Source organism: Sapajus apella, unplaced genomic scaffold (genome assembly GCF_009761245.1).
Source record: "Sapajus apella isolate SASKATOON/1434 unplaced genomic scaffold, GSC_monkey_1.0 scaffold83, whole genome shotgun sequence".
Taxonomy (NCBI): Eukaryota; Metazoa; Chordata; class Mammalia; order Primates; family Cebidae; genus Sapajus; species Sapajus apella.
This window is the reverse complement of record NW_022437023.1, coordinates 3,183,630-3,202,349: the sequence shown is the minus strand read 5'-3', so window position 1 is coordinate 3,202,349 and position 18,720 is coordinate 3,183,630. Positions and strand designations below refer to the sequence as shown.

Genomic DNA, 18,720 nt, shown 5'->3' with positions numbered 1-18,720 from the left:
GCAGTGAGCTGAGATCGTGCCACTGCACTCCAGGCTGGCGACACAGACCAAGACTCTGTCTCAAATTTTAAAAAAATGCTGTGTTTGAGGCAACCCAATTTGTGCCTCTCAGTGGAGCTGTCTTGTCTACCATCTCCTGGGATGGAGACGGGAAGGGCAAGGGCCTCTGGCTGCCATGACCAGTCCTTCAGGAAAAGCTGCTCTGTTCCCATGCCTGAACAAACTCAGACACCTGTGCCTTTCCCAGCTTCCTGAGGCCTCTGCTCCATCTGAGGATCACGAGACCTCTTCATTCTCAGCCAGGACTAGCGACTGCTCATGTGCACATATGGCCTTGGGTAGGGGACAGCGTGAGTGGATACCTTAATGAAAGGGGAGTCTGATGCTGGAATTGCAGATAATAAGTGAGGTAGAAAGGAAAGGGGCGAGAGACATGTAGGAAGGGCCTCCTAAGGGCCCTTGAGTCACTCCTGCAGGCAGCCCCCTGGTGTGAGGACAGGGGAGGGTGCCAGAGTGACACCTTGGCCTGCCGGGGGTGCAGAGCTGTCAGCCCCAGGGACCTGGGCCTGCCCTGGATTCCCCCAGGGAAACTGAAGGAAGGTTGAGGGATGGAAGTCTGGGAGCCCCAGCCCTGGAGTCTGACACAGATGGACACCTGGGCCTGGGTCAGCCAAAGGCAAGGCCTGACTACAGTGAGGCAGAGAGGCCCCAAGAAGACAGAGTATAGGCAGGCATTCATGCTGTAGGTGCCGCTCTTGCCTCGGACTCATCCAGGTACTGCCCAGGAGCTTGGGACACAAGGGCAGCTACCCTTACCCACTGCTTATGTGGCATATGGGAATACACAGCATAAATATATTCTTATACTTGTATACAATAATGTTTATATATCTGTAACACATATAAATGTGTATTAATTCAACCCTCACAACTCTTTATCCTTAGTTGACAGATAAGATGAAAGGCAGAATAATAGTTGGAAGAGTCAGCAAGTTTCCCTCACTAATAACTTGTACAGCTAAAAGTGTACCACAGTCCACACTCTTAACCATGATGCAACACGACTATCACCAACACACCACACACACACACATGCACACACACACACACACACACACTCAAAAGGCCATCAGGTACCCGCCCATCTTCCTTATCAGGACCCACCCCCCAGCAGATTGGCCACAGCTGCGCCTCTGCCCACGGTCCGCCCTGTGGGATACAGGTGGGTCACGTGAGGTCAGGGCCTCTTTTATAGCCCCATCACCACAGCTGGCTCTGTCTTCTGCCACCCACACCAGCTGTCCCACTCGCCATGGAGAAGATCCTGATCCTCCTGCTCGTCACCCTCTCGGTGGCCTATGCGGCTCCCGACCCACGGGGGATTATTATAAACCTGGTAAGAGAGCCTTCAGAAGGGGGCCTCCTGAGTCCCCAGGTGGAGATGTCGTAAGCGTGGACCTTGACCTCTGATGTCCCCACCTGGACTGGCAGGGGCTGGGAGGAGTGGCATCTCACATCCCTCAGTTTACTGCCATGTCCTGTCCTGTGCCTCTTTCTGGGGACCACAGGAAAGGCTGATCAGCTCCTCTCCAGCTCCAACTTGACCATGCTCAGAGCAGCAGCTCAACCTGGCTATGAGGGAGCTTTATAAAAATCCAGAGCCTTGGGCTTCCATCCTGGGAAAATGCTTTGCCAATCATTCCAGCTTCTGTGCATCCGACACAGCTCGGGATGCTTGGTCACGGCTAGGAAAGCCCTTCCAGAACATCCACACAATTAAAAGGTTCTGAACTCTCTTAACTCAGGGCCATGGGTGGACCTGGAGGTCCAGGACCCTTGGAGATTATAGGTCAGATCTGTTGGGAGAAGAAGGAGTCTTGCAGAGAGATGCAATTTTCGCAATCTCCTCAAAGGAATGTGGGACCCAGAGACGCTTGGAGAGCCTGTCTAGGGGCCTCATGTGCACATTCCAGATGGGAACTCTGAGGCTTGGGAGGCAGTGACTTGCCCAGTCACACAGGGAGTTGGTAGTACAGCGGTACTAGAATCTGGGGGTCCTGACCCCTTCCCTGTGCAGGGCTGCGTTTCTGTCACCGCATCCCCACTTCTCATGTGAGTGGGGGACACAGAAGCCTCCAAACTCAGAGGTTGGATTCCTTCACACACATCTCCACCAGGGGAGACACTGTCAGCGTAGCAGTTGGCAGGTGTGGGTCTGAGTGGAGAAGGGACCCGAGGGAGTGGGTCCTGGGCTGACCGGCTGCCCCTGGCAGGAGGAAGGTGAGCTCTGCCTGAATAGTGCCCAGTGCAAGAGCAAATGCTGCCACCACTCGAGCTTGTTGGGCCTGGCCCGCTGCGCACCACTGGCCAGCGAAAACAGCGAGTGCTCTCCCAAGGTGGGTGCCTGAGGACTTGGCATGGGTGGGGGAGAATGGGGAGGAGGGCCCTGAATGCTTGTGAGTGGGGTCAGGGAAGGGGGTCAGCCTGGACACTGAATGTTGAGGAGGCGAGAGGGAGGTCGACAGGTGTCGAAGCACTTTCCCATCCCATCATCTTTCTTAACCCTCCCAAGTGACCAGTGAGATGGGTGGGGCTGGGGATTTGTTATCCCCGTTTCATGGCTGGGTAAATAGAGGCTCCCCAGAGAGATCAAGCTAGCAACAGCAAGTGAGCCAGAGCAGAGGTCAGAACTGGGGTCTCCAGGGCCCACGGCACCCCTGGGGAGGCAGGTGGGAGAGGCACTCTCCAAAAACACAGGCTGGCCTATTGGTTCTCTAGGTCAGGCAGGGAGCAAGTGATGTCCAAAGTATCCCCCCATTGCCTTGACTCCACTGGCTGTGTCTCTGCAGACGCTCTACGGGGTTTACTACAAGTGTCCCTGTGAGCGTGGCCTGACCTGTGAGGCAGACAAGACCATCACGGGTACCATCACCAACACCAACTTTGGCGTCTGCCACGACATTGGGCGTTCCAAGCAGTGAGACCGCCCACCCACTCCCAAGCCTAGTCCAGCGTGCTGCAGGCCTCAAGATGCAGGGGCATCTTTCCCCTGCTCCAGGGCCTCTCCTGGGCTGGCCACCTCCTTGACCAGCGCCTCTGTCTTCTGATTGGGCTCTTGACAATTAAAGGCCTCCCGCAAACCTTTCCCAGTCTCCTGCATATTCTTTCGTTCTGAGTCAGCGTCTTCCCTGAAGTTGCATCACGCCTTTGGCACACTGGGGCAGGCTTCAGGCAGGTGAGAAGAAGCAGGGATGGCCTGGGGCCGGGGAGGATGCGACGAAACAGATTGAAGACTGGAGACAAAGCTGTGAAGGAGGCCCAGCCAGCCCGGGAAGCTCTCCGTTTCTGGGGAGCAGTCACACCTACCTGGGATGCCCTCCTTGTCCCTCTGGTTCTCAAAGAGACAAGCGGGCACACACACACACACACACACACACCCTCGTGGGTAAGTTTTAATGCCCATGTTCGTCACGCTGCATCAGAGCTTACTAGTCCCCTGTCCTGGGCTCTCATCTCTTTTCTGGACATAATTCTCAAATGTGACAGCTAGTTGACATAACTCATGTGTTAAGGGGTCAGACCACTTACAATTGCTGTGAGCTTACTCTGTTGAGATTCACTGGGGTTGGCTGGCAAAATATTACGGAAAATAGTAAAGATATATTAGGGAAAGTCTCAAACCTTTTGGAAGGCCAAAAGGTTTTATTGGGGCAAGCCGAAGGCGACCAGCCGTTCCATTAAGTTAAGTTAGGGAGCCAGGCGCGGTGGCTCAAGCCTGTAATCCCAGCACTTTGGGAGGCCGAGGCGGGTGGATCACGAGGTCAAGAGATCGAGACCATCCTGGTCAACACAGTGAAACCCCGTCTCTACTAAAAATACAAAACATTAGCTGGGCATGGTGGTGCGTGCCTGTAATCCCAGCTACTCGGGAGGCTGAGGCAGGAGAATTGCCTGAACCCAGGAGGCGGAGGTTGTGGTGAGCCGAGATCGCGCCATTGCACTCCAGCCTGGGTAACAAGAGCGAAACTCCGTCCCCCCCAAAAAAAAAAAAAAAGTTAGGGAGACAGAGAGCGGATCAGAGGCCTCATCCCACACCCATTTGTCTCCACTCTGTTTACGCATGTTAATTTTGTGCTGGGTGGCTCTCCCTGGGGAAGATCAAAAGGGAATTACCTGTTAATAGCATTTACTCTGGGCCCAGGAATCTAAAGCTTTTGTCAGTCGTAAAACCACTCTTTTAACCGTGTTAATTATCCACAAGTGCGTTAACTTAGAACCTCTGTTGTAAAATCTTAAAGAAATAAATATGTGGACAGACAGAGGGTCTGGTTGGATTGGATGCATTTCACCCTCTGAAAGCAGCCAACGGGCATCCCTAGCCCACTGAAACTCTGTGATAGTGTGAGAGTGCATTCATTCATCCATCATTGAGTCAGAGTCTGCAGGTCAGGCTTCCGCAGACGGTGTCCCACGTCCTAGGTCGTGACCCTGACGTGATCAAGGGCACATTACTCTGTGCCAGCAAATGCTCACAAGGATCGTAGGAGGGGGATTTTCATATCTCCACTTTATGGATAAACCAAACTTCATAGACCAAGCTTCAGAGAGGTTAAGGAACTTGCCCAATGTCACATAATCAGAAAATGTTGGCACTGTACCATCTAACTCCACTGCTTCCCTTCTATGATTCCTTTTTCTTTTCTTTCTTTTTTTTGGGACGGATTCTCACCCTGTTGCCCAGGCTGGAGTGCAGTGGCACAATTTCGGTTCACTGCCACCTCCACCTCCCAGGTTCAAGCAATTCTCCTGCCACAGCCTACCCTAGTAGCTGGGATTACAGGCACTGGCACAAGCCCGGCTAGTTTTTGTGTTTTTAATAGAGATGGGGTTTCATCATGTTGGCCAGGCTGGTCTTGAACTCCTGACCACAGGTGATCCACCCGCCTTGGCCCCCAAAGTGATGGGATTACAGGCGTAAACCACCGCACCCAGCCCATACCCTCTTCTTCTCTTTCTCTTCATATCTCAGTGCCTAGAACTGGGTTATCTGACTATCTCTAGCTGCAAGGGGTGCTGGGAAAGCAAAGGGAATAAGATCCCTCTCTTGGGGCCAGGCACTTTGATGCCCAAACAATATTGGGTTTCAGTTGGCAGGGAAGGGGGCAGGGAAGAGGGCAAGGGCTACCGTGAAACCAGGTTATGGTGTCTGCCACATATGAATTACGTGCTCAACAAGAGGAGCCTTCAATGCCTTAACCCAGGAGGGGTCTCAGGCCCTGAGGCAGAGCTAAGTCATGCTCCTTGGTGCCACATTCGGTCCTAGAGATCTGCGTTCACGTCCTCCTCAGGTGTCCACTGAATGACCGTACTGTGGCTGGCACCATGTTTTAGACTGTGGGAGGGGGGCATAAGGAAAATGTCCCTGGTCTCCAAAAGTGAGTAGAGAGTTAGGTTTTGGGCTCTGCAGGAGCAAGTGACCAAGACCCCAAACATGATATAGCTTGCATTTTATTCCCATCAATCAGTGCTGCTGTAGACTCTCCATTTCTGCTGCTTTTGGGGATCACTGGCCTGCACAGCAGAGGCACAGTCTAACCACAGCTCAAAGAACCAGACAGTCCCAACTCACAATGGTTTGACTGACAATTTTTCCACTTTATGATGGTGTGAAAGCGATATGCATTCAGTAAACGTCAACAAGTTGCATGAGATATTCAACACTGTCTTCTAAAATAGGCTTTGTGTTGGGCTGAGGAGGCCGAGGCAGGCAGATCACCTGAGGTTAGGAGTTTGAGACCAGCCTGACCAACATGTAGAAACCCCGTCTTTACTAAAAGTACAAAATTAGCTGGGTGTGGTGACACATGTCTGTAATCACAGCTACTCAAGAAGCTGAGGCAGGAGAATCTCTTGAACCCGGGAGGTGAAGGTTGCCATGAGTCAAGACTGAGCCATTGCACTCCAGCCTGGGCAACAAGAGCAAAAACTCCATCTCAGCCTCTCTGGATTCTGACAACAGCAGCCTCTACCAATGACCACTTTTCCCATAGGGGCAGCGGAATCACCATGGGTTGTGAAGGGGTCTAGAAAATGCCACAGTGGCATAAAAATTATTTTGAGCAGAAGGCATTTGAGAATGGGCCTTTTTCTTTCTTGCTTGCTGGAAAGCAGTGGTGCGATCATGACTTACTGCAGCCTCGACCTCCTGGTGCTCAAGTGATCCTCTCGCCTCAGCCTCCCAAGGCTAAGACTGCAAGTGCATGCCACCTCCTGGCTACTCTTTTGTTGCTGTTGTTGTTGTTTGTTTTTAGACACAGGGTTTCACCATGCTGCCCAGGCTGGATGAGAACAGGCTCTTTTCTGAACTCTGCCTGCCTGAATGCAGAGTCCTGCAAAAGAGCTCCATTGTCATAAATCCGCTTCCCAGGAGTTTCTCAAAACCAGGGAAAATGGACTCATTGTTGAAGAGGAGAAAAGTCAGCACCACACCTAAGCAGTCAGGTCAGCCAGGTGTGGTGGCTCACGCCTATAATCCCAGCACTTTGGGAGGCTGAGGTGGGCAGATCACGAGATCAGGGGTGCGAAACCAGGCTGACCAACATGGTGAAACCCCGTCTCTACTTAAAAATACAAAAATTAGCCAGGCGTGGTGGCGTGCCCCAGTAATCCCAGCTACTTGGGAGGCTGAGGCAGGAGAATTGCTTGAACCCGGGAGGCAGAGGTTGTCGTGAGCCGAGATCGTGCCATTGCACTCCAGCCTGGGTGACAGAGCGAGACTCTGTCTCAAAACAAAACACAAAACAGGTCATGAAACTATCAAATCTCCCATCTTTTCTCCTAAGGGCCCATTGATCTTTCCTAAAAATTACTTTCCTGTGAGTGCCCTTTCTCCTCCTCCCCTTCTTCTGTTGAGATGGTACATAATCCTCAAATTCTAACTTCCTCCTAGAGTCACATTTTTACGTGAACTGCCCTACATTCTGAAAAATAATGTTGTCTCTCTTTTAGCAGTTTAATTCTCAGGCCTTCAAGTACTGAACTGAGGATAGAGGAAAAGTTTTTCCTCCGCCAACACTTGGAACCAGTTTAATCATATCAGCAACTTATCTTGCCCCCAACTCCCTTTCTTTTTTGTTTTCTCCACATGAGGCTAAAAATGTTTATGAAAAAATATTAACAACTTTGTTTTAAAGCATTTTATGTTCCTGGATGAAAATATTCAATATTGGAAAGAAAGTAAAATTTCAGCTGGGCACAGTGGCTCATGCCTGTAATCTCAGCACTTGGAGAGGCCGCAGCAGGATTGCTTGAGGCCAGGAGTTCAAGGCCAGCCTGGGCAACATGGTGAGACACCCCATCTCTACAAAAATCTTAATTAGTTAGGCGCGGTAGCACACACCTGTGGTCCCAGTTACTCTGGAGGCTGAGATGGGAAAATCACTTGAGCGCAGAAGGATGAGGCTGCAGTGAGCTGAGATGGAGCCACTGCACTCCAGCCTGAGTGACAGAGTGAGACCCTGTCTCAAACAAAACAAAATAAAATCATAAAATTTCCTCAAATTAATTTTTTTAGACAGGGTCTTGCTTTGTTGCCCAGGCTGGAATACAGTGGAGCAATCTTGGCTCACGGCAACCTCCGCCTTCCAGGTTCAAGTGATTCTCCTACCTCAGCTCCCCAAGTAGCTGGAACTATGGGCATGTACCACCATGCCCAGCTAATTTTTATATTTTTAGTAGAGAAAGCATTTCACCATGTTGGCCAGGCTGGTCTCGAACTCCTGACCTCAGTGCTGGGATTACAGACATGAGCCACCATGCTTGGCCCAGAAGCTTTTCAGTATGTGGTCCCATTTGTTTATTTTTGCTTTTGTTGCCTGTGCTTTTGGTGTCTTATCCAAAAAATCATTGTCAAGACCAATGTCGTGTAATAGTTCCCCTGTATTTTCTTCTCAGAGTTTTACGGTTTCAGGTCTTACATTTAGGTCTTTAATCCATTTTGAGTTTATTTTTGTGTGTGCTATAAGATAGGGGTCCAATTCCATTCTTTAGCATGTGAATATTCAGTCTTCCCAACACCATTTATTGGAAAGACTATCCTTTCCCCATGGTGTCTTCTTGGTGCCCTTGTTGAAACTTAGTTGACTGTACAGGCTTGGGTTTATTTCTGGGCTTTGTATTCTCCCCTTCCTGTTCTAACTTCTTAGACGTTGGGTATCCTTGGAAGCTGAGTGTCCAGCCTGCCACCTCTCCTTCTGTGGTCATTTCATAGGTTTTTTCTGAATGGGGACAGCTCATGTAACACGATGGAAATCTGGTTATCTGTTTGATACATTTAGTACAGGACAGCATATTCTACCAAGATATGTTTCACATCATTTTGCTGTGACTTACAAGGGGGTGTTCTAAGTACAACCATAGCTTACCTCCAAACTCCTGAACCCTTGCATCCTAAGCCCAACATCCTGGAGGGCACGTTTGGCTCGGTTCTGGTGGCTGAATGTGGATCCTTAGGTCCAAAATCTGAATTAACTCCAAAATGTAACCTGAATATAACAGGCACTACACACAAATAAGCAAGCTAGCATCTGACTCGAAAAGCCTCACACACACAGTGAGACTTCCTAAAACTCCACTTGACTCATTCTCTCCCCAACCCCACACTGCAGTCGTTCCTCCAGTCTTTCTTTCTCACTTTCCTAGGCTCTCCTTCCTTCCTTTCTTCCCTTCTTGTCCCCCTCTTCTCTTGCCTCTCAAAAGATTCAGATTCAGCACTTTCCAGCTGTGTGACCTTGAACAAGTTGCTCAATCCCTCTTTCCCTACCTGTAAAACACAGAGGATAACAGGACAGACAGCACAGCTTTGTTGTAGGATTAAATGAGATCATGTGTGTAAGGCCCCTGGCATCTAGGAAGTGCTCAATAAACACCGTCAATTCTTTATACACATGGATGTTTTGTGTTCCTTCTTTCACATTTCTGAAATTTAAGGTCATGGAACTGAAATATCAGGTATAAACTGGGGGTAGATTATAGACTGGGCTGAAGGCAGAAAGGGGTTGGGGTGGGAAGGGAGCTTTGGTCTCCTGTGGGAGACTTTCATTCATGCCCCAACTGGGGAAAGACCCCAAGCCCAACAGTGTCCCTTCCTGCTTCCTCCATCATTTCACCTCCCACCTGCCAGAAACCTGTACCATGTCCACCCAGGCCCCAACTCTGTGGGCTGCAAACATTGAATGCTCTTTATTTCAATGATGGGGCATCACTCCTTCCTCCTTCCCTCCACTCACGGCGGAGGCTCCGGGGAACAAGGCGGAACCCAGAGCTCTGGGTAGGGAGGAGAGCAGGCAGAAGAGGAGGAAGCAGTAAGAAAGAGGGAGCACTAGAAGAACATTCTGTGGGCCAATGTCTTCTTTTCAGTTTTCTGACAAAAGCCATAGGTGATACGAAGCCATTTCTCATTCTCAGGATATACACAAGTCAGGTTCCACTGGCAGGGACACTCTCTATATTGGCCAAAGTATGCCTGGGAAAGACAGGACTTTGACCTTGACCTTGGAGGCAGTTCTTCCCTTAGCCCTTAAGCCCAGCCCAGCCCAACTCCAAGGCCCACGTGCTTGCCCACAGCCAGGAGCCAGGGATAAAGGATAGCTTGCCAGCTGCTCAGAGTGGTGCCTCTGGCTGCCTTCTCTAGGCTGGCGCCTGGATTGCTCAGTGCCCTCCCAGCTCCAGTCTTTGTCACCCTGCCTGCCACTGACCCATCTGGCTGTCCTAAGTCCATGGTGGGGCCTCTGAGGCTTGTCTTTAAATCCCTCTATGGGCACATCAACTCCCTCCCCAACACACCCAGCTCGGAGGCTGCCTCTGCCCATCCTCCACCAGGAACACCCGGGCCACAGCAGAACTCCTGGGCTAGATGAAGACGGGGTCTGGGGCAGAGGCCGGACCTAGCTGTGCCCATTTACTGTGCTACTTTCGGGTTTGCTGAGAGGACCCCTGGAGAATGAGAACCCACATTAGAGAGTGAAGCATCGCCTTCCCGCCCCCGTCCAAGATTCCAAGCCCCTAGGGTGGGCTCCCATATTGGTTCCGTCCACAGGCTCCCCCAGAGGGCTTGGAGGTGCAGTCCCACGGGAGAATTCCAGGCTCCAGGGCATTTCCCCCTACCTACGCTTCTTCCCTCCCCAGGAATCTGGGCCCACCCTGGTTCCCCCTTCCTCTCGATCCCCTCTGGCTCTCCCTGGGCGCCACCGATACCCACCTGCACTTGACACGAGCTGCCCTCGGACCCTTTCTCCGTGCAGTGCGCCTCGCAGGTTTTTGGAGCCTGGCGGCAGCACCCAGACTTGCAATCCTGATTCCGCTGGCAAAACTCCTTGAGGTCCTGCAGGGAGGGACACGGCCTCGCTCGGCTCCACTGCCTGCCTTCCGCCCAAGCCGCGCATTCCCGGGGCTTTCTCCCTACGGGGATCCTCCCCAGACTGCGTTCCTACCAACACCTCTGGCTCCTGCCAGGTAGGGCGGTCTCTACCTGGGGGCCGGGGTAAGTCTGTGCAGACAGACGGTGCCTGGAGAGGACTGAACAGTTTTTTAAAAAGTTTTCTCTTGGTGCCCTCAAAATAGGTTGTTTCTCATACACAGCAGGGTGGTCTAGACTTACCAATCTCTCACTTGCACTTTTCTGCTGCAGAGCCTTCTCTCCGGAAAACTCATACTTACTCTTTCACCTGTGCTTGATGGTCACCTACATGCATTCCCCCCCACCCCCGCCCACACACACGTCAATGACCTCCACCCAGTATTGGGGCTTAGGACATTAATTAACATTATTGATCACAGCCACCCATAATCTCTCTGTCTGACAATTTCAATAGTCATTCAACAGGCAAATACTGAACAGTGCCAGTCACTGGGAATGCAGCTGGAAACAACAAAAACAGAAGTCCCTGTCCACCTGCAGCTGACATTCTGGAGCAGTACTGTCCAGCAGAGCTTTCTGCAGTGATGAAAACGTGCTTTTTCTGCTCAGTCCGATAGCCACTAGCCACTAATGAGCACTTGAAATGCGGTAGTGCAACTAGGAGCTGAATTTAAATTTTTTTTTTTTTTGAGACAGAGTCTCTCTCTGTCGCCCAGGCTGGAGTGCAGTGGCCCAGTCTCAGCTCACTGCAACCTCCACCTCAGATTCTCTTTCCTCAGCTTCCCAAGTAGCTGGGATTACAGATGTGTGCCACCATGCCTGGCTAATTTTTGTATTTTTAATAGAGACACGGTTTTGCCATGCTGACCAGGCTGATCTTGAACACTGTCTCGCTTGGCCTCCCAAAGTGCTAGAATTTTTTTTTTTTTTTTTTGGACGAGGTCTCACTCTGTCACCCAGGCTGGAGTGTAGTGGTACAATTATGGCTCACTGTATCCTCAATCTCTGGGTTCAAGCAATCCCCCTGCCTTAGCCTCCCATGTCGCTGGGACCACATGCACACATCACCATGCCCAGCTAATTTTTTTTTTTTTTTTTTTTTTTTTGAGACGGAGTTTCGCTCTTGTTACCCAGGCTGGAGTGCAATGGCACGATCTCAGCTCACCGCAACCTCCGCCTCCTGGGTTCAGGCAATTCTCCTGCCTCAGCCTCCTGAGTAGCTGGGATTACAGGCACGCACCACCATGCCCAGCTAATTTTTTGTAGTTTTAGTAGAGACGGGGTTTCACCATGTTGACCAGGATGGTCTCGATCTCTTGACCTCGTGATCCACCCACCTCGGCCTCCCAAAGTGCTGGGATTACAGGCTTGAGCCACCGCGCCCGGCCGCCCAGCTAATTTTTAATTTTTTTTTGTAGCTAGGTTACAGGCAGGCATGTGCTGGGTAGTAGAGGGCTCTCCCCCACCCACCAAGAATGTCAGGTGATGGTTCAACAATGATCTCATTACCTCTCTAAAAATGATAATTTGGCAGCTAGGCTCCAGGGAGAGACCATCTCCTAATGGTCCACAGATGTTAACATTAAAGTGTTCATTGAATGCAGGGGCAGGGAGAAGCAAAATGGGCTTCCAATAAAATCTCAGGTGTCGGGCGAGTGAGCCCGGGAACGCACATTAAGAGAAAAAAATGGAGGAGTATGAACTTCCGGGGGCACACTCCACCAGAAAAGGGAAGAAAGCCTCAGATGGGCATGCATACAATTTCCTAAACACCCTGAGTGTGCTCACTTCCTAAGGGTAAGGACACTGCACACACGGGCAGCCCACCCTAAGGAAAGAATCAGGGGTGAGAGGCACATGACGCTGGAGGTGGGCCAGGCTGTAAAGGGCTAGAACCAAAATTAAACACTGCACTTGTTCTTCAAGTTGCCCACTGGGGACTCTTCCAAGTGTACTTTTCATTCTTTCCTGCTCTAAAGCTATTTAATAAACTTCCACTCCTGCTCTGAAACTTGCCTCAGTCTCTTTTTCTGCCTTATGCCCCTCAGTCGAATTCTTTCTTCTGAGGAGACAAGAACTGAGGTTGCTGCAAATGCATACAGATTCTCTGCTAGTAACTCAGATGCCTCCTACTAGTAACAGAGACAGGACTCTCGTTTTGTTGCCCAGGTTGGTCTTGAACGCCTGTGCTCAAACAATCCTCCCACCTTGGGCTCCCAAAATGTTGGGATTACAGCCATGAACCACCACACCTGGCCTGAATTTTAAATTTCGTTGAATTTTAATCAATTTAAATCTAAGTAACTACATGTGACTAGTATAAACTAAATATAAAATTTGAAGCCTCCCCTACCACCAATCTGCAACTATCTGAATGGACTCCCTCCTTGGCCAACGCACTCTAAAATTTAACCTGAAAACCTGGTTCAGGCCATGATGGGAAGTGGGGGTTGGATATGCCTCATTAATATCCTCCACCATTAACGTTAACAAAGACATTAAGTCTGATGAGAAACATGAACAATCTGTTTTCTTTTTCTTTTTCTCTTTTTTTTGAGACGGAGTTTTGCTCTTTTTGCAGGAGTGCAGTGGCGCGATCTTGGCTCACCACAACCTCCGCCTCCCGGGTTCAAGCGATTCTCTTGCCTCAGCCTCCCAAGTAGCTGGAATTACAGGCATGTGCCACCACATCTGGCTAATTTTGTATTTTTAGTAGAGATGGGGTTTCACCATGTCAGTCAGGCTGGTCTTGAACTCTTGACCTCAGATGATCCACCTGCCTTAGCCTCCCAAAGTGCTGGGATTACAGGTGTGAACCACTGTGCCCAGCCCAGATATTTTTTTAGGGTACATACTGTGTGATTTCATCATGCAAAGTTCAAAACTATAATAACAAAGGTCAAGAGACAGCTGCCTTTGGTGCTATTGACTAGGAGGAGTAAGAGTGAGCCTTTTGGGGTGCTGAAAATGCCCTATATCTTGTTCTGATGGTAGTGATGAGGGGGTCTGCATAGGTTCAAATCCATTAATTTCTATGTGAATTCAAGATTTGGGCACCTAGTAAGGTGTAATTTTTACCATATATATGTTATATATACAACAGTAAGTAATATTTATATTATATATGTATAATCCTACCTATTATGTATGATTATGTGCTATAAAGAAAATAGGCCAGGCGTGGCGGCTCATGCCTATAATCCCAGCACTTTGAGGGGCCGAGATGGATGGATCACCTGAGGTCAGGAGCTCGATATCAGCCTGACCACCATGGAGAAACCCCGTCTCTACTAAAAATACAAACTTAGGTGGGCGTGATGGCATGTACCTGTAATCCCAGCTACTCTGGAGCCTGAGGCAGGAAAATCACTTGAAGCTGAGAGGCAGAGGTTGTAGTGAGCCAATCGTGCCATTGCACTCCAGCCTGGGCACCAAGAGCCAAAAGCGAAACTCCATCTAAAAAAAAAAAAAAAAAGAAAGAAAAAGAAAATAAAGTCTGGGCACAGTGGCTCACGCCTGTAATCCCAGCACTTTGGGAGGCTGAGGTGGGCGGATCACTTGAGGTCAGGAGTTTGAGACCAGCTTGGCCAACATGGTGAAACCCCACCTCTACTAAAAATACAAAAATTAGCCACCCCTGGTGGCACATGCCTGTAGTCCCAGCTACTTGGGAGGCTGAGGCAGGAGAATGGCTTGAACCTGGGAGGCAGAGGTCGCAGTAAGCCCGGATCATGCCTTTGCACTGCAGCCTGGGTGACAGAGCAAGACTGCATCTCAAACAAAAAAGAAAAAAAGGAAAGAAAGAACGAATGAAAGAAAGAAAGAAAGAGAGAAAGAAAAGAAAGAAAAAGAAAGAAAAGAAAGAAAAAGAAAGAAAGAGAGAGATAGAAAGAAAGGAAGGAAGGAAGGAAGGAAGGAAGGAAGGAAGGAAGGAAGGAAGAAAGAAAGAAAGAAAGAAAGAAAGAGAGAGAGAAAGAAAGAAAGAACCAAGAGAGATCCAAGATGGCTGATCACTAGCAGCTCGGGATTGTAGCTCCCAGTGAAAGTGCAGAGAACGAGAGGATGCCACACTTTCAGACTAATTTTTGTTGCTCATGCACCAGGAGATTCCCAGCGGAGGAGCCCCACGGGTCGCCAGCAACTCTTGTGGCCAGCGAGGTGGTTTTGCTGCTGCCTTGGTGTAGCGGTTCTTGGTGCAGAGTCAGAAAAGCACCATCAATCAAGCTGCTGTTTTGGCCGGCGTAGTGCTGGGAATCAACAAGTTGGACGTCCACTCAGAAACCCAATTATAAAGACGGTAATTATAAAGACTACAGATGGATAAATTTATAACGAAGGGAAGAAACCAGCCTAAAAAGGCTGAGAATACCCAAAATCAGAATGCCTCTCCCTCTGCAGGGGATCACAGTTCCTCATCAGCAATGGAACAAGGCCTGTTGGAGAATGAGTGTGTTCCATTAACAGAAGTAGGCTTCAAAAGGTGGATGATAAGAAACTTCTGTGAATTAAAAGAACTTGTTCTAACCCAATGCAAAGAAACTAATAACTTTGAAAAAAGATTTGACGAAATGTTAACAAGAATACACAATTTAGAGAGGAATATAAGTGAAATCAATGGAGCTGAAAAACACAACACAAGAACTTCGAGAACTATGCATAAGTTTTAACAGCCAAATCGATCAAGCGGAAGGAAAGATATCAGAAGTCGAAGATCAACTTAATGAAATAAAACGAAAAGACAAGATTAGAGAAAAAAGGATAAAAAGGAACAAGCAAAGTCTCCAAGAAATATGGGACTATGTGAAAAGACCTAATCTACGTTTGATAGGTGTACCTGAATGTGACGAAGAGAATCAATCCAAGCTGGAAAATACGCTTCAGAAAGAAAGAAAGAAAAAAGGAAAACTTTCCCAACCTAGCAAGGCAGGACAATATTCAACTCCAGGTAATACAGAGAACACCACAAAGATATTCCTCAAGAAGACCAACCTCAAGGCACATAATCGCCAGATTCACCAGGGCTGAAATGAAGGAGAAAATACTGAGGGCAGCCAGAGAGAAAGGTCAGGTTACCCATAAAGGGAAGCCCATCAGACTCACAGCAGATCTCTCAGCAGAAACCCTACAAGCTAGAAGAGAGTGGGGGCCAATATTCAACATCCTTAAAGAAAAGAACTTTCAACCCAGAATTTTACATCCAGCCAAACTAAGCTTCATAAGCGAAGGAAAAATAAAATCTTTTGTGAACAAGCAAGCACTCAGAGATTTCATCACCACCAGGCCTGCTTTATAAGAGCTTCTGAAAGAACCACTACACATAGAAAGGAACAACCAGTATCAGCCTTTCTAAAAAATACCAAAAAGTAAAGAGCATCAACATAATCAAGAATTTACATCAACTAATAGGCAAAACAGCCAGCTAACATCAAATGGCAGTATTAAACTCACATACATTATTATTTATTCTAAATTTAAATCGACTAAATCCCCCAATCCAAAGACACAGACAGGCAAAAAAAGCCAAAACCCTTCGGTATGCTGCATCCAGACCCATCTCACATGCAAGGATACACAAAGACTCAAAACAAAGGGATGGAGAAAGATTTACCAACCAAATGGAGAGCAAAAATAAATAAATAAATAAAAAGCAGGAGTTGCTTTAAAGCAACAAAGATCAAAAGAAGCAAAGAAGGATATTACATAATGATAAAAGGATCAATGCAACAAGAAGAGCTAAAGATCCTAAATATATACGCACCCAATACAGGAATACCCAGATATATAAGACTTATAAAGAGACTTAGACTCCCACACAATAATGGTTGGAGACTTCAACATCAATATTAGACAGATCAATGAGACAGAAAATTAACAACGATATCCAGGGTTTGAACTCAGATCCGGAACAAGTAAACTTAATTAACATTTATAGAACTCTCCACTTTAAATACACAAAATACACACTCTTATCAGTACCACATCACATCTATTTACAGGTTTCAATGAAATATTGGTTGGCTGCTTGTTTTGTAATTTTCTTCCCTCATTTTTTTTTCATGCCTCTATTATTAAGGACAATTATAGGCATACCCATTTTTAGACTGCATTCTAGCCCGGGCAGTAAAGCAACACCCCCGTTCTCTCTCCCTCTTCCTCTTTCTCTTTCTTCCTCTCCTTCATTCTTTTTTCTTTCTTTTTTTTTTTTTTCAGATAAATAAATAAATAAATAAATGAAAGAAAGAAAATAAGCAGGAAAGGAGTGGATTGGCCCATAGCTGCCTCCCGGGCTCCCTTCTTACATGCTTATCAGTGACCTCCCCCAGGTGCCCCTCACCTTCCCCATTCTCACTTCCACCTCCCCAGCCTCCTCAGGTCAATTCTTCCCAGAACAGCTAGAGGTGTCTTTTTAAAAAGGTAATTCCCACAAAGTCATTCTCTGAATTCAAAGCCATTACAGGGGTTCTGAATCCACACCTGGCCTGGCCCCAGGGCGTTAGTGCTTGCTGGCCCTCTGCCCAGAGGACCCTGTCCTGTACTCTTTGCCTGGCTGCCTCCCTCTCCTGCCTCCGGCTGAAGCCTTCCTGGACACCAGTGGAGCAGTCCCCATCACCTGGTTGTACTTTAGTCACAACACTTATGTCTCTCTGAAATCATCTTATTTATACATTTAAAAAATCATTTATGGCCGGGCTCGGTGGCGCATGCCTGTAGTCCCAGCTACTCAGGAGGCTGAGGCTGGAGGATCTCTTGAGCCCAGGAGTTCCGGGCTGTAGTGCGCTATGCCGGTCAAGTGTCCGCACTAAGTTTGGCATCAATATGGTGACCTCCTGGGAGCGGGGAACCACCCAGGTTGCCTAAGGAGGGGTGAACCGGCCCAGGTCGGAAACGGAGCAGGTCAAAACTCCTGTGCTGATCAGTATTGGGATCGCGCCTGTGAATAGCCACTGCACTCCAGCCTGGGCAACATAGCGAGACCCTGTCTCTTAAAAAAAAAAAAAAAGAAAAAAAAATCATTTATCTCCCCCTGCTAGGAACCTCAGCTCTAGGAAACAGATCTGCTCTCATGTTCACTGCTGTATTTCTCAGCCCCTTGGACTAAAGTCCTTACACTTTGCTATTCCTTGAATATGCCGGCACATTTCCACCCCTAGACGTTTGCCCTGGCTGTTCCCTCCACCTGGAATGTTCTCATTCCAGAGACCTGCCTGCTTTGCCGTTAGGAAGGACCTCCCTTTAGGTCTTTGCTAAAATTTCACATTCTTAGTAAGCTCTTCCCTGAGCACCCCATTTAAAACTGCAAACCCTGGCCAGGCGGAGTGGCTCACGCCTGTAATCCAGCACTTTGGGAGGCCAAAGTGGGTGGATTGCTTGAGGTCAGGAGTTGAGACCAGCCTGACCAACACAGTAGAACCCCATCTCTACTAAAAGTACAAAAAAAAAAAAAATAGCTGGGCGTGGTGGTGGGCAAGTATAATCTCAGTACTCGGAAGGCTGAGACAGGGGAATTGCTTGAACCCAGGAGGCAGAGGTTGCAGTGAACTGAGATTGCCCCACTGCACTCCAGCCTGGGTGACAAAGCGAGACTTCATCTCAAAACACAAACAAAACACCTGCAAACTCTTCTCCCACCACCACTCCCATAGCCCATTTCTGATTTTCCCTTTTCTTGCATGTTTATCACCTGAGATAAATATTAACATATCTTACTTCTTTGCCTCACACACTAGAGTGACAACTCCACAAGGGCAAGGATTTTTACCTTTCTTGCTTACAGCCATATCCCTAAATGTAGAAAAATAATTTACATATAGTAGGTACTCAATAAAATGTGTTGTATGAGTGAATATGTGTCTCCGTTACCACATGTGCACATGAGCGGGGCGGGGGGTCTCTCTCACACTCACCTCTGTGGCAGCAGCACCTGGCACTGCCCTGGCACAGCTCCCAGGACCAGGGTGTTTTCTCTTTCCTCCAAGACATCCTCCACGCAACACTCCCTGCTGCCCCCACTTCTGGACTTCTCCCATACCAGCCCCCATGCCCACTCACCTCCCCAAACAGTCCAGGACAGTAGAGGAGGAGGTGACCGCACTCTCCAGCTTTCTTACCAAAAGCTTGTTTGTTGAAGAAAGCGAACCCCTGGTGAGGACGAAGAGAAAGGAGGGGAGAAGGAGCAGCAGCAGCCACTGGGGTAGCATCATGGCCCACAGGTGGTGGTGGCTTTTCCAAGGTCCAGCTAAATAACCTGCACACCGACCGTGTGGGTGTCCTCCGGGCTGTGGGAACACCAGGCAAAAGCAGCA

At 48.7% G+C, this 18,720-nt stretch overlaps 2 protein-coding genes across 2 annotated transcripts; one reads left to right on the top strand and one right to left on the bottom strand.

Moving 5' to 3' along the window:
• The first annotated feature begins 1,213 nt into the window (after nt 1-1,213).
• On the top strand, nt 1,214-3,145 carry CLPS (colipase). Its single transcript, XM_032253538.1, has 3 exons — nt 1,214-1,396; nt 2,274-2,396; nt 2,850-3,145. The coding sequence occupies exons 1-3, from the start codon at nt 1,313-1,315 to the stop codon at nt 2,979-2,981; spliced, it is 339 nt and encodes a 112-aa protein (XP_032109429.1). The 5' UTR covers nt 1,214-1,312; the 3' UTR covers nt 2,982-3,145.
• Nucleotides 3,146-9,283: 6,138 nt separating this feature from the next.
• Nucleotides 9,284-18,720, bottom strand: CLPSL1 (colipase like 1). Its single transcript, XM_032253340.1, is given in 5 exon segments — nt 9,284-9,310; nt 9,312-9,385; nt 9,388-9,523; nt 10,259-10,381; nt 18,526-18,720. Coding segments are annotated over 5 exon segments (453 nt in total). The 5' UTR covers nt 18,619-18,720.

Coding starts and splice junctions, on each gene's coding strand:
- CLPS (XM_032253538.1), top strand. CDS start 1,313: ATGGAGAAGATCCTGATCCTCCTGCTCGTCACCCTCTCGGTGGCCTAT. Junction 1,397..2,273: donor GGGGGATTATTATAAACCTG/GTAAGAGAGCCT, acceptor TGCCCCTGGCAG/GAGGAAGGTGAGCTCTGCCT. Junction 2,397..2,849: donor ACAGCGAGTGCTCTCCCAAG/GTGGGTGCCTGA, acceptor GTGTCTCTGCAG/ACGCTCTACGGGGTTTACTA.